Raw genomic sequence first — 14525 nt, 5'->3', positions numbered from 1 at the left:
ACAGTGACATCATTAACAACACTTCATTTTTGCAAAGTATTCTAAATAATGTCAATTTTCTTTCCAAGTTAAAAAAAAATAAGAATTTTCCATCAATAGATCAATGGATTAAAAAGATGTGATATGTACACACACAATAGAATATTAGCCATAAAAATGAATGAAATAATGCAATTTGCAGTAACATGGATGGACCTAGAGATTACCATACTCAGTGAAGTAAGCCAGACAAAAACAGATATTACACGATATCACTTATATGTGGAATCTAAAAAAACAATACAAATAAACTTACTTACAAAACAGAAACAAACTCACAGACATAGAAAACAAACATGGCGATCAAAGGGGAAAGGAGGAAAGGATAAATCAGGAGTTGGAGAATGACAGATACACACTATTGTACATAAAATAAACAACAAGGATTTACTATACAGCACAGAGAACTATGTTCAATTTCCAGTAATAACCTATGATGGAAAAGAATCTAAAAAAGAATTCACTTTGCTTACTCCTGAAACTAACACAATATTGTAAATCAACTATGGTTTCAGTTCAGTTCAGTCACTCAGTCGTGTCTGACTCTTTGCGACCCTGTGAACTGCAGCACGCCAGGCCTCCCTGTCCATCACCAACTCCCGGAGTTCACTCAGACTCATGTCCATTGAGTCGGTGATGCCATTCAGCCATCTCATCCTCTGTCGTCCCCTTCTCCTCCTGCCCCCAATCCCTCCCAGCATCAGAGTCTTTTCCAATGAGTCAACTCTTCGCATAAGGTGGCCAAAGTACTGGAGCTTCAGCTTTAGCATCATTCCTTCCAAAGAAATCCCAGGACTGATCTCCTTCAGAATGGACTGGTTGGATCTCCTTGCAGTCCATGAGACTCTCAAGAGTCTTCTCCAACACCACAGTTCAAAAGCATCAATTCTTCGGCGCTCAGCTTTCTTCACAGTCCAACTCTCACATCCATACATGACCACTGGAAAAACCATAGCCTTGACTAGACGGACCTTAGTTGGCAAAGTAATGTCTCTGCTTTTCAACATGCTATCTAGGTTGGTCATAACTTTTCTTCCATGGAGTAAGCGTCTTTTAATTTCATGGCTGCAATCACCATCTGCAGTGATTTTGGAGCCCCCCAAAATAAAGTCTGACACTGTTTATACTGTTTCCCCATCTATTTCCCATGAAGTGATGGGACCAGATGCCATGATCTTCGTTTTCTGAATGTTGAGCTTTAAGCCAACTTTTTCACTCTCCTCTTTCACTTTCATCAAGAGGCTTTTTAGTTCCTCTTCATTTTCTGCCATAAGGGTGGTGTCATCTGCATGTCTGAGGTTATTGATATTTCTCCTGGCAATCTTGATTCCAGCTTGTGCTTCTTCCAGCCCAGCGTTTCTCATGCTGTACTCTGCATATAAGAAAAATCAGAAATTGTCATTTCAAAGGTGATTAATCCTGTGAATGTTGAATTGTGTTTCTGTTCCTTTCCTAAGGCTGTGTCATTTTAGCTAGTAAACAGAAATACTGATCATTCTTTCCTCAAATGAATCGTGAACTATGACAGTTTTGAATTAGGTAAGAAATAGAGGAAAATATCCTCATTTACACTGAGACTTCCTAAGTAGCAGAATTATAGGAACTTAGCTTAGAAATTAACTTGTCCAACTCACATAGATGTAGCTTTATATAATGTAATACAGCCAGTAGAATTAGGGAAACTTCTCTTCCAAATATTACACATATCTTCTCAAATGTATTATTTTAAGTTCTTTCTTCTCTTCCCCTTTGTCTCTCATTTTCCCAAAGCATAGATTTAAAGTAAGTTGTTAGCAAGTGTGTAGACAGTCTTTAAACTACAGTGGTACGTGGGCTGAACGGCAAGTATCGAATCAGAAATTATTCCTTACATTTCTATTCTCCTGAGGAGGAGGAACAGCAAGATGGAAAAGGGCCTGTCATCATCAAAACATATGTGGGGAAAATAATTTCCCAGTGAGAAGATAAAATTCTGGGGCTGTCTCTGCGGCTGGAGCTTGGAGCGTGCAATCTGTTCAAAACCTTTGTGTCTGCAAGATGCGGAGCATCATGGGGTTTCTGGACCAATATGTGGGAAAAATAAGTGCATGAGCATGCCGGCAGGACTTTTTCTTGGTTTTTCAAAATTGTTCAGCAGTTTTTTTTGTTTTCTTTCAAATAGCCTGTGCGGGGAAAAAAAAAAACAGAAACAATAGATCATAGTCTGCATTGATCCCAGGAGGAGCATCCTTTTCTGTCTATGACTTGTATAAAACCAGATCAGAATGTACGGGGCAGTTTCTCAGCTTCACATGTAAGTGTGTGCGTGCTTAGTTATGTCTGATTCTTTTGCAGTTCCATGGGCTGTAGCCCACCAAGCTCCTCTGTCCATGGGATTTCCTAGGAAAGAACACTGGAGTGGGTTCCTGCTCCAGGGAATCTTCCCGACCCAGAGATCGAACCTGCGTCTCCTGCTTTGCAGGTGGGTTCTTTATCACTGAGCCACCTGGGAAGCCCAAGCTTAAGTAGGAGGGACACTAGCAATTCAGATCAAGAAAAGCAGCAGAATACACATTGCATCAGAGAGTACCAGAGGAGCCTTCTGGACTTCTTGCCTTCACCATTAGGTGAAGCAGGTGTATACAGTGCTCAGGTGGGAAACTGCTTTTGTCACATCTTGCATTCTAAAATGTTTTTATTAGAGGGAGGTGGGAGGAGGGTTAAGGATCAGGAACTCATGTACACCCGTGGCAGATTCATGTCAATGTATGGCAAAACCAAAACAGTGTTGTAAAGTAAAATAAAATTTTTAAAAAATAAATTAAAAAATAAATTTAAAAAATGTTTTTATTAGAATGATAGACTGGAGGGAAAATTTTCCTTTCCAAAGTTTGGAGAGGAAACCTAGCGCGAGTACTAATTTTGCTCCTCCTCATCCTTGATTTAAACAAACTGAATCATGTTCCTTAAGTTCTGCTGCTAAGTCACTTCAGTCATGTCTGACTCTTTGTGACCCCACGGACTGTTGCCCTTGAAGCTCCTCTACCTATGGGATTCTCCAGGCAAGAATACTGAAGTGGGTTGGCATGTCCTTCTCCATCCTTAAGTTCTAAACAAAGAAAAACAAGTGGAGAAGGAAAAAGGGAGAAGGAAGAGGAACTGAGGCTTTTCCAACTCTGTTTCGGTGAATCTTGAACAAAACCAACATATATCTTTTCTTGCTGCTGATGCTGCTGCTAAGTCGCTTCAGTCGTGTCTGACTCTGTGTGACCCCAGAGACGGCAGCCCACCAGCCTCCCCTGTCCCTGGGATTCTCCAGGCAAGAACACTGGAGTGGGTTGCCATTTCCTCCTCCAATGCACGAAAGTGAAAAGGGAAAGTGAAAAGTGAAAGTGAAGTCGCTCAGTCATGTCCGTCTCTTAGCGACCCCATGGACTGCAGCCTACCAGGCTCATGGGATTTGCCAGGCAAGAGTACTGCAGTGGGTTGCCATTGCCTTCTCCGATCTTTTCTTGAGAACTGACTAAAATCACCTGGCAGTTAGGGCGGTGGGAGGGGAGGTTGTAATTTAGCAGAAAGAAGGCAAACAGGCATCAGTGTCCACTCAGAACTGGCCTTGCTATGCTCTGATTTCTATGTGACTAGAGGAAGCCCCTCTTCTGTTAACCAACACTTTCAAGGGTTTTCTCCTCTTTAACTCATTCTTTTTGGGGTCCCTAAGAACACCCTTAAGCTCAGTGATTTGCTAGAAGGACTTGTAAAATTCAGAAAATCTGTCATACTCATTGTTATGACTTAACACAGGGAAAGGACACAAGTTAAAATCATCAAAGATAAAAGGAGCATATTCAGGCATGGTTTCCCATTGTCATCTCCTGGTGGAGTAATCTGACGATACTTGATTCTCCCAGCAATGATTTGTGACATGTACGCACTATTGCCAACCAGGGAGGCTCAGGTGAGCCTTGGTTCCAGGGTTTTTTTTGGTTCGGAGTTTGTCTTGGAGGCATGGCACTCCTCTGTGGCTGACCTTAGCACCTGGGTTCCCAGCCTCTCCAGAGGTTATACAGGTTGTGTTGCCCAAGACCCTACCATCAATCACAGTGTGAGTGCAGACTATCCTGTATGACCCCTGGCCCCAGGTAAACAAAGATGTCTTTATGAGGCAGGGTATTCCAAAGGCTTAGAGATTATTTCCCAGGAGTTTGTCAAAGGCCAGACCTTTCTTTGAAATGTACAGAGTTTAAACACCCCAGACCTGCTGAGTCAGCTTTTTATTGCACACGTCATGTGATTTTGTCAAGTTCATCCTTGGCCTTTGCACAATAGATGATGACCACGAAGGACTCGACTTCGGTGGTAAAATTAAAAAAAAGGGAACCTGCTCATCCTGATCGAAAAGGATTACATTGCCTCTTCAGCCACAGAAGTTAAGTTAGCTAAAATGATGGTAGAAGATGAATCCCTGAAACCTTGGCAAGTTCATTTTACAAACTAAGGAGGTCAACTCAGTTTTCTATAACCAGCATATTACATGGTCAGATGAACGGTTAAAATTTTCTACAACAAGCATATTAGATACATTTCTGGGAGAGTAAACAGATTTCTTGATTACCAGCAACAGAAAAGTAATCATGATAATGAGAGGGTAACAGGTAGGAAGGCCAGAGGTCCCCAAGTGGAAGGAGGAAATAAACTGCAGTTGCAGACATTTTTTCCTTCTCTGCACAAAATTAGAAGAGGCTTCTTTTAATTCTGTGTTGATGACACCTGGTTCTGCCTTGAGCTAACCGATGTGTTTTTCTTCTGGAAATATTTTTCTTCAGCTATGTTAATTAAACTGTGTATTTGCTTTGGAAACTGCCTTTCTTCAAAATGGTTCTGCCTAAGACTAACTTTTTTTCTTTTCTCAAACCTTGGGCTGATAATGGCTCAACAAACCAATATATTGTTTAATGGCTGTACGCCTTGTGCCATCTTATCTCAAAAATGCATATTGTGGGTGAGGGGCCTGGTGAAACTCCCTCAGCCTTGAGGTGTTTCTTTTATCTGATTAGAAGCTTGCTAACAGACATAAAATGCCTTGCAAAAAGCCAGCTGGCAGGCACTCTTTCTGTCCCCTTCTGATGTCTATGTCAGAAGCTTTCCCTATGTCTATTATACTTTAATAAAACTTTGCTACACAAAAGCTCCAAGTGGTCAAACCTCGTCTCTGGCCCTGGATCAAATTCTGCTCCTCCTGAGGGCACGAATCCCGGCGTAGCCCACGGCTCACAGCAGCAACCTTTCAATAATAAGAAAGCGTGAAAGTAAAGCATAAAGAAGATGTTCCTTCTTCTTGCTAGATAGATTCTTTGTTTGCACTACTCCTGTGATTTCCTGGATGCAAATATTCCTGAACTTGTACTCACATACCTCAGTGGAGAAGGCTCATACCAGAACTGTAATTTCAATTTTCAAAGTACTTATGTATTTCAAAATTACTCAGGAATTCTTATCCAACACAACTGTAATTTGCCCTCCTAGAATGAAGGGAAATCAAAAACCAAATTACAGTCATTAATTTCTAATTTCCACACTGTAGATATTATCCATTTGTGGTTTTGACTAAAACAGTGGAGGCAGGGAAGTAATGTTATTAAGAATCAAAGAAACCAAAGGAAGAGCTGTTTTGCAAACGTCTGTCTACTTGAAGGAGTTGCTTCGGGAAATTTATAGCCGAATTCAAGTTTGACTCACATGTGTATTTGGACTGGGATGTAGAGAAAGCATGACTCATTACAAATGTTCAGGTCAAGCTCTGGAACAGATTATGCTTTCTCTTCTCTAAGACATTTCAGCTCTGTGTACCCAAACGATATTTCATCAAATCCAATTCTTTCTTCAAAAAATGGGAAACAGATAATTAAAAATTCCTTCTCTTCCAGAAACATAAGAGAAGCTTTAAATCTTTCACTCCCTCTGGACCTCCAAGCCAATAAAAAGAAAGAAATGGAGCCCATACAATCTAGAGATTTGCAGACTCCTGGATTCATGCTTCACAAAGCCTTAGCTCTTTTCATACTTTTGAAAGCCAACCAAAAGTATATTATATTTTTTATGGTACTACAAGGAGATACTGATTTTGATCCATTGAGTCAACGTTTTTGGCTTTTCTTGAGTAATTACAATGACTCTAAGCTCAGGTAGCTATGCACTGGGGCATGAGACAGGAGAAGACAAAGCAAAAAAATATGTATATAATATATATATGTATATTATATATATGTATATATATGTATATGTGTGTGTATATATATTTATATATAGTCTGAATTTCAAAGCTAAGAAAAGCTTAAAGTGAGTTGACTTTAAAGTGAATTCAATCAAGGAAACTGGAACCTCAGTCCTACAACGCTATAGAAATGAATTTTGCTACCAGAATGAGAATGGAAATGAATTCTACCCTAGAGCTGACAGAAACACAGACCAGCTAAACCTTGATTTTAGAGACATCTGTGTTGACCTTCTAACCTACAGAATTAAAAGATAATAAATAATAAAATAAGTGAATTCAGTTGCCTCACTTTGTAGAAAACTGAATCCTGGACAGGAGACGTCGCCTGTTACAGACTTGTTCACTTTTTTATTACTCATTGGATATGTTATGATAGAATCTTATGATTGAATCAATCTTATGATTGAATCTTCCCTATGCTGGATGTGAAATCCAAGTCAGCCAAGAGGACAAAGTCCAGTGGCTTTGCAGTCCGGGGACCAGCAACATCCAGGAGCCTTGCCGCTGAGGCTGGAATACAGATTTGCCCCAGTGGCATGTCCTGGCTCCTCTGGGGAACTCAAGTTACTCAAGGCTAAAGAATATGGGGGACTCTGTGATGCTCCAAGGGTGACTAGCTCATCCTATGGAAGCCAATCATGCTGTAAATTTCATAAGGTATGTTTCCCTCAAAAATATCCAGAAGTACTTTGACACTTTCCAGAAAGACTCAAGTTCACTTTCATTTTCTGTCCTGTGCTGAAATAAGAAGAAAGTTTAAGCAGTGGGAAGCAAGATCTCTCCTTGCAGATTCCTATGACACTACTAAAAAAAAATCTGCATAGCAAGCTTGATGCTAATAGCTTCCAGTTATGCTCGCCTAATGATGCCCAAGCTCTTACAAATTCATTATGAACCCTCTCTGCTTCCCTTTTATTACTATGCTGTCCTTTTTTAAAATTAGTAATGCTTTGGATTCAACATATAACTTAATGGATACCTTCAAAGAACACTCATAAAAAGTTCTTTTCTCAACAAGGTCAAGATTGTTCCTATTACTATTTATAATAGCTTTGATGTTCCTCTGAATTTTATTTCATTTTCTTACAATCTATGAAAAGTTGTATTTTGATGTGCTTGATTGATTATAATTACCTGATGGTATCAATACTTAGTTGCACATTTAATCTAGGCTGGGAATTTTGTGTTTCTCTGTTTCTCACATGGTGCTGAAAATAAAATTCTTCAGTGGGATAAGAAGATAGAGAACCCACAGATACCTAAGAAGGTATTGTTTAGGATGGAGTTGTTGCTTAGTTGCTAAATTGTGTCCGACTCTTTGCGACCCCATGGACTGCAGCCTACCAGGCTCCTCCATCCCCCACTACCTCCTGGAGTTTGCTTAAATTCATGATTGCATTGTCTTCCAGGGACCAAGCCCACAGGGCTTTCATCTTTCACTGTGTGTAACGCTTAGCCATCCACACGCATATTCAGTCTGTGCTTGGAGGCATAGGAAATGGCATTTTAAAATGCAGTAACCATTCCCACAAGAAAAGGGTTTAAAGCATCTGTACAGATAATGACAGCTTTCCCTCTCGATCCCTTTGCAGGAGTGTCTTGCTGTGAAGGACAGGTGTGTCCCGTCTGTCTCTGGTTACTACAGAGAGGCAGTACATGGACCCAAGTCTGAGAACAGAGCACATTACTTCTATTAGCCATTTACTCAGTCAACAAGTAACTAATGACGACACGCTTCTTTCTAATGTGCAGCAGTTTTATGCATTTAGTGGTATTATTTCTCGAACAGATGTGTCTTTTCAAAACCATCTTCCTTTCCTAGGAACAGAGGATTTCTTCTTAATTGTGGGTTTGTAAGCTGCTTCAAAAGGTGTCTTCTTACTGAGAGCCTGGTGACATGCAACCACCCCACTATCAGGATGTGAACAGTCAGCTCCCTACATCAGCCCCCAATTAGCTTGCATTCTTTGGCTAAATGTACTCCACAGCCCTTGCAGTCAGCCTCAGGGCTTTGATTTCAGAAGTCTTAGAAATACCTGGGAGTGATTCAAATGTGGCAGCATCAAAACTACAAAAGATAAGCAAGATGCATTTCACCGCCCGTCAGCAAACTGTAGGGTTTTGACGGCAGACACCGAGCGCTGTATCAAATTCCCTCCACGTGGGTGTTTTGAATAACCAAGCACGTAAACCAGGTTTGTGCTCTGCACTTCCCTTTATCAATAAAAAAGGAGCATTCACAAAGAATCAATATCTAAAGCTCATCGGGCAACTGTTATTACTTTCATGCAGTCCTCAATGCTGACTGTTCACAAAGAAAACCTCGCTCTATACCTCTGAAAGGCACCAATGGAAGCTGCCAGCCACACTGATACCACCCTTTCCTTGAGAAGTATAAGCTCTCGGGTCACCTTCAAAATATGGTTATGTTCTTTCCCTGGAGTAGAGTTACTGTGAGGTATCAAGTGACTGAAAAAGTGAGGAGAGGAAATAAAATGATTGCTCAGCAGGAAAAGGGTGATGGTGGTGCCCCAGCCTGACTCTCGGCCCAGAGCAAGGTCATGGAAATTCAGCATGAGCCCAAGTGGGTCTTCGGCAGCGGACACCAGGGGACACCAGCGGGTGAGATCCTGGCACGCACAGTGTTTGTGCGACAGCTGCCTGTACGGTCTCCAGCTCCAGCCTCTGTCCTGCTCTGCAAAGAAAGCCTCACACTGCCGTTTCCCTCTGAGTCATGAGATCGAGTAAGAATTCCACTGATGTCTTTAAATAGTCTTGGCTCCAGCAAGTGAACTTGGGTGAGGTTACTGAGTGTGCCTGTGTGTGCCCAGCAGGGATAAGCAGATCTCCGGTTGCTGCTGGGGGGCGGTGGAGGAGGGGAATGTGGAGGGGACTTCAGCTGCCTCCCGGTGACACTGCTGAGATCTGTTTGCAGTGGTTCAGCACATGTACCCAGGGTGTTCACGGAACAACGGTTATCTGATGATAATGGCAGGAATGGGCCTCTTTGACGGATGGGATATTGACTTTGGGGTCTGGTGGGAAATCCATTTGTCCTGTGAATAAGTTACATGGACACACCCCTCCTTGATCAGCGCTTAGAAGAAGAAGACGGCAGCCTATCCCCCCGCCACTAAAGCTGCCTAAGTCAGCACCTGAGAATGAGCCCCACAGCCCCCTGGGCTGTGCTCCCCTCCCCAATGCGGGGCAAAGAGGGTGGGGGAATTAGGGTGAGACGGCTGCCAAGAAACGGGGTTTGACTGATTCATCCCAACTGTGACTTTTGGTTCTGAAACTTGGGGCTCAGCCTGCGCTACACACCATCCAGTATGCTATCTTTGTTTTAATCTCTCTTTAGCGGGGATCACGACTTGCCGCACTGCGGAAACCCACGTACGTCTGTCTCTTTCGGCACACTTGGAGCTCCTTGGTAGAAGGAGCTGAGCCTTATTCCTTTCAAGGTGTCTGCCCAGGAAAGGTGCCAACAAATATGAATTTAACTGAATTAAACTAAGGGTAGTAAGAAATTAGATGATCCTGGCCACATACCCCATTCCTGTCTTGCTATTGTCTGCTGTGCCCTGTAGACAAATGTGCCAAGAAACCTGAGGGCTTGTGGATCCCCAGATCCAGATCTGTGGATCTGAAGGCACTGTACGTTCACTGCCTCGTCCATTCTAATTCTGGAACCCTGGACACACAGTGACATCTCAGGGACTCACGGCTGGGACAGTGATAGTGAGGCCCAGTGATTCTCGTGGCAGGAACTCGGTAATGGCTCGTCCTGATTCTGTGTTGAACTAACAGACGTGTAACTCTTGGAACTGAAAACAAAGCAAATAATATTCTTACAGAGCTTTTTCTCCAAAAAGCTTTGCATGTCACTCAACTCATTTGTAATTTGTAAAATTTTGAAATAAGTGAGATCTCCAAAGTGTTTTATTTCATTATTTACTTTTGGCCACGCCCCTTGGCATGTGGGACCCTTGTCCCCCGGTCAGGGATTGAACCTACACGGCCTGCACGGGAAGAGTGGAGTCTTAATCACTGGACCACCAGAGAAGTGCCTCAGCTAATTTTTAAAGGACCACAGGTGAAAGCCAAGTAGCAAACATCCTCCTCCTCTGAATACGAACGGGTAATGACTTTTGGGGGTGGGCTGTCTATGCCTTACCTCCTCTTTCCTGTCTTTTGAGCTTTTCCCCTGGTTGTTAGCTCACCTCCGAGAAGGCAAATCTAGGAAGAGAGGAGGAGTGAAATTACAACAGGGGAATGTAACCATCGGCCAGTGTCTCTAGAAAACCTTGAGGATATGACTGGGCGCAAGAGAAGGATTGGAAAGAAGATGGACCCTGAGTGTTGGCTCTGTTTGTGTTTATTCTCTGAAAGCCAGCACGCTGCACCCCGTCACCCACCCCCAGACGTCAGCAGGAGTGGCTGGACTGCTGCCCTACAGTCATTCTGGAGGCAAAGTTCCTGTGGCTTGTCTCCCCTGGGACTCAAGGGGAAGCTCTGTTGGATTTGGTCACTGCCGGGAGGGCTGGGCGCCGGCTTCTCTTTGGTCCCATGGGATGCTGGATGGAGATAGAGGTGTGGGCATGTCTTGCTGGGGCTATGTGGCTGCAGGGTGCCAGCTCAGGGACTGAAACCGGATGCTCTCAGCCCCTCCTATACTATACCTGACCCACAGTAAGTACTTAGTAAACATTTCACTTTTGGTGAACATTGAATCATACCTGCTGTCCTCTTTTCCAAAGGCTGAATCCCAAGGCTCCCCAGAAGAATCAGAATTATTTTTCTTTGGGGAAAAAAACCCAAGTCCTCTATCCACTGATATTCAGAAGGAGATGATATTTGGGAGAGGTTTTTGGGAGAGGCCAGCAGGCTAAGTCTCTTCAGTCGTTTCGGACTCTTTGTGACTCCACGGACTGTAACCCGCCAGGCTGCTCTATCCATGGGATTCTTTAGGCAAGAATACTGGAGTGGTTACCATGCCCTCCTCCATGGGATCTTCCCATTACCCAGGGATCGAAGCCGCATCTCCTGCAGTACAGGTGGATTCTTTACAGCTGAGCCACCTAAGGAGCCCACTCATAGAAGTATACAGAGCTAAAAAGCAAACACCTGGTTAAAAGAGGCGTTCAGCACAACTCAGCACATAGTAACACAAGCCTCGACCCACAGCAACAGGAAGAGGAGAGGGTTTAGACTAGGGAAGTTCCCGTCCGAGTCTGTCGGTGCCTCCAGCGCCCACATCAGGTGTGTTTTCTGTCCTTCAGGTAACTGACGAGCATCTCCAGACCCCCCTCCAGCAGCTCGGGCAGAGGTTTGGATAAAGGGTTGCGGGAAATGTGCAGCCCTTTGTCCATGGGGTTCCAGGCGATCCTGGTCAGCTTGCAGAGCATGTAGAGCTCCGCAGGGAGCGTCTGGATGTCATTGTTGTTCAGGTTCAGCAGCTCCAGGCTTGTGAGCAGGCAGAGCGAGCGTGGGAAGGTGTGGATGTGGTTGCCCTCAGCGATGAAGATCTGCAGGCCGGCCAGGCACTGGATGCTCTCGGCAATGTTTTCCAGGCGGTTGGAGCCCACGTGCAGGAAGTCCAGCTCCTTGAGCGAGAACACGCAGACGGGGATGTGAGCGAAGCGGTTGTGGCTGAGGTTCAGCTTGCGCAGCCGGGACAGGTCGGCGAGGCTGGTGGGCAGCTGGGACAGGCAGTTGTGCGACGCGCTCAGGACCTCCAAGCTCCGGCAGGCGCCCAGCTCTGCTGGCAGCTCCGTCAGGCCGTTCATGTGCACGAACAGGACTTTGAGGCTCTGCAGGAGGCTGACCTCCCGGGGTAGCGTCTTCAGGCGGTTCCCGCACAAGTTCAGGACCACCAGCCGCGTCAGCTTCCCCAGCTCGGGAGGGACTGCCCGGAGCTGGTTGTGGGACAGGTTGAGCTTCTGCATCTCGGACAGGCCCCACAGGAAGTCGGGCGCGTCCGTCATGCCCTTGGTGACCAGGCTGAAACTGACATGGCGCAGCCCCCGCTTCAGCAGGCAGCGCGGGTCCCTCCCAGGAAGCAGAGCATCGTCCCACGAGGAGAACTTCTGCCTCCCCCGCAGGAGCCCCCGCCCCAGGGGCCCCTTGTCCTTGCGGCGGGCCCCAGACTGCCTGGCCCCCATGTACCTCCTTCCTCCAGCGTCTCTGTCGCCACAGATGGGGATGGAGTCCGGACCTCGCTGCTAACCTCCAGCAGGGAGCCGTGGCCGGTGGTGCCGCAGGTGGAGCAGGACTTGGGGAGGATGAGGGGGGTGGGAATCCCAAATGCCTGGCTCTCGGGGTCCCTGGTGCCTGGTCCTTGGGGTCCCAGATGCCTGACTGTGGCTCCGAGAGCTGCGAGCACCCCCGACTGCGTTGAGGTGGCTTCTCTCAGAGCAGCAGGGCTGTAATGGCACACTTGTCCCCCAGGCTGCGGAACTGAGCTGCTCGGTTCCCTCTGAACGCCTCGGGCAGCTGTCGCTGTCACTCTGCCTGCACTTTATTGGTCTGGTGTGAGCAAGCAGGTCACGGCGAGGCTGCCTCTGACTGTCCCCTCTCAGCTTCTCTGGAGTGTCACAGCTGAGCAGGGCAATTAACCAGCCCGTCTCCAGAGAGAAACCAAGGGGGAAAATTGAAGCCAGGGTGTCGGCAGGTCTCAGGCTCATCCCGACCCCAGAGCAGAGCTGGGCTGCATGCTGGTCGCAAAGCTATTATTATATGTTCTCACAGCCAGGAATCGGTAGAAGTAATACACACACACACACACACCCCGATTCAAATTGCTGTGAATCACGGATTGTGAAAACAAGTAGCAGAAGGAGTCTCGATGCCTGGAATCCTCCAGGCCAGGGCTTTACACGGTGCTGGTCAGAGGTGAGTTCTTGAGGAGAGGGTGAAGAAGGGTGCTGACTCCACTTGCATTTTCTCCCAGAGGAGCTCTGGGGTCACCTGTTTCACAAAGAACTCCTGGATCTGTTCAGGTGACTCCAAATGTCAGGACAGCACTTGAGTGATGGCTTAGTAAGGAAAACACGTTAGTAAGGTGCCCATTGTCCTGGAAAGTGGTCTGAAGAGGCTCCCTGGTACACACCTCCCACTCTCTCCATCCCTCTCTCTCTCGTTGAACAAGTTACCTTATTTCCCAAGCCGCTAGAGTCAGCAGTTGGTGTCATGGGCTGAACTGTGCCTGCTCCCCCTCACCGCCCTGACCAAGATTTCCAATGTTGGAGTCCTTCCAGTAACTCAGAATGTGACCGTGTTTGGAGATGGGGCCACCTTGAGGACACGGGGAGCATATGGCCATCTGTAGGTCAAGGAGCGAGGCCTCAGAAGCAATCTACCTATTCTCACCTTGTCTTAGATTTGCAGCCTTGTCTTAGATTTGCAGCCTCCGGAATTGTGGAAAAATACATTTCCCTGTTTAAGCCCCTCCATCTATGGAGATTTTTATGGCTGTAACGGCAAGCCCATCCAGCTGGGGCACTGGCGGACACACAAAAAAATCCTAAAACTAAGTCGTGGTTCAGGGAAGAAGAGATACTGAGGTTGATGACCAAGGTTCTGAGAAAAGGGCTAATGGGCTATGGGAGGCTGGCTTGGCCTGGAGGCCTGTGGCTTTCGCTGGCAGAAGTCCTGGCCGGGCAGTTCTCCTGGACGGTGATACTGGTCCTGTGATCGAGGTCTCAGAGCTGTCACCACCAAGCCTGGAGCTCGAGCTGGGCTCTGGCTGGGTGCCACCCCTGGGGAAGCTCAGATCCTTCCACGGAGGAGGAGCAGCTGGACATGCAAGACAATGCCAGGCCATTCCTGCCCCACTTGGCCTTTGAGAGACATCTGGCCCCTTTTGCCTGACGAAGCCCCTGGCACTCCTGGACAAAGGTGGAAACCTTGGATGTTTTTTATAATGGGATTCTTGACTGTTGCAGCTGTTAATGGAAGAGAAAAAAACACCATGGCTAAATCTGTACCCCAGAATTTAGAGCAGATCACACCTTATATACGTACATTCCATGTGACGATAGTATTTTGCTGCTTCCATGAGTCTGAGAAGTTATGCTAGGATATCTGAACTGTTGGGACTAGCAGAAGCTGGGATGGTTTGAGAATGAGTCACGGCTTTCTTCTTTGTGACAATTATCTCTCTGTCTCTAATACATTCTTACCAATAAATAATTTTTGAGTACTTATCAATAGCCAATATTATCAAATATTT

At 45.7% G+C, this 14525-nt stretch overlaps 1 protein-coding gene across 5 annotated transcripts; it reads right to left on the bottom strand.

The window, feature by feature from the left end:
- Nucleotides 1-239: 239 nt before the first annotated feature.
- On the bottom strand, nucleotides 240-12787 carry LRRC30 (leucine rich repeat containing 30). 5 transcript variants are annotated; one of them, XM_052660423.1, is made up of 5 exons: nucleotides 11032-12787; nucleotides 10470-10531; nucleotides 5224-5302; nucleotides 1911-2201; nucleotides 240-1411 (listed from the first exon to the last, which is right to left on the bottom strand). In XM_052660423.1, the coding sequence occupies exon 1, from the start codon at nucleotides 12454-12456 to the stop codon at nucleotides 11551-11553; it is 906 nt and encodes a 301-aa protein (XP_052516383.1). In that variant the 5' UTR covers nucleotides 12457-12787; the 3' UTR covers nucleotides 240-1411; nucleotides 1911-2201; nucleotides 5224-5302; nucleotides 10470-10531; nucleotides 11032-11550. The 5 variants fall into 5 exon arrangements, with proteins under 5 accessions (XP_052516383.1, XP_052516381.1, XP_052516384.1 ...); XM_052660421.1 differs by having other exon boundaries at nucleotides 10470-12787; XM_052660424.1 differs by lacking the exon at nucleotides 5224-5302.
- Between the last annotated feature and the right edge of the window lie 1738 nt (nucleotides 12788-14525).

Source organism: Budorcas taxicolor, chromosome 22 (assembly GCF_023091745.1).
Source record: "Budorcas taxicolor isolate Tak-1 chromosome 22, Takin1.1, whole genome shotgun sequence".
Taxonomy (NCBI): domain Eukaryota; kingdom Metazoa; phylum Chordata; class Mammalia; order Artiodactyla; family Bovidae; genus Budorcas; species Budorcas taxicolor.
Note: the sequence above shows the minus strand (reverse complement) of the source record. Positions and strands in the feature narration are given on the sequence as shown.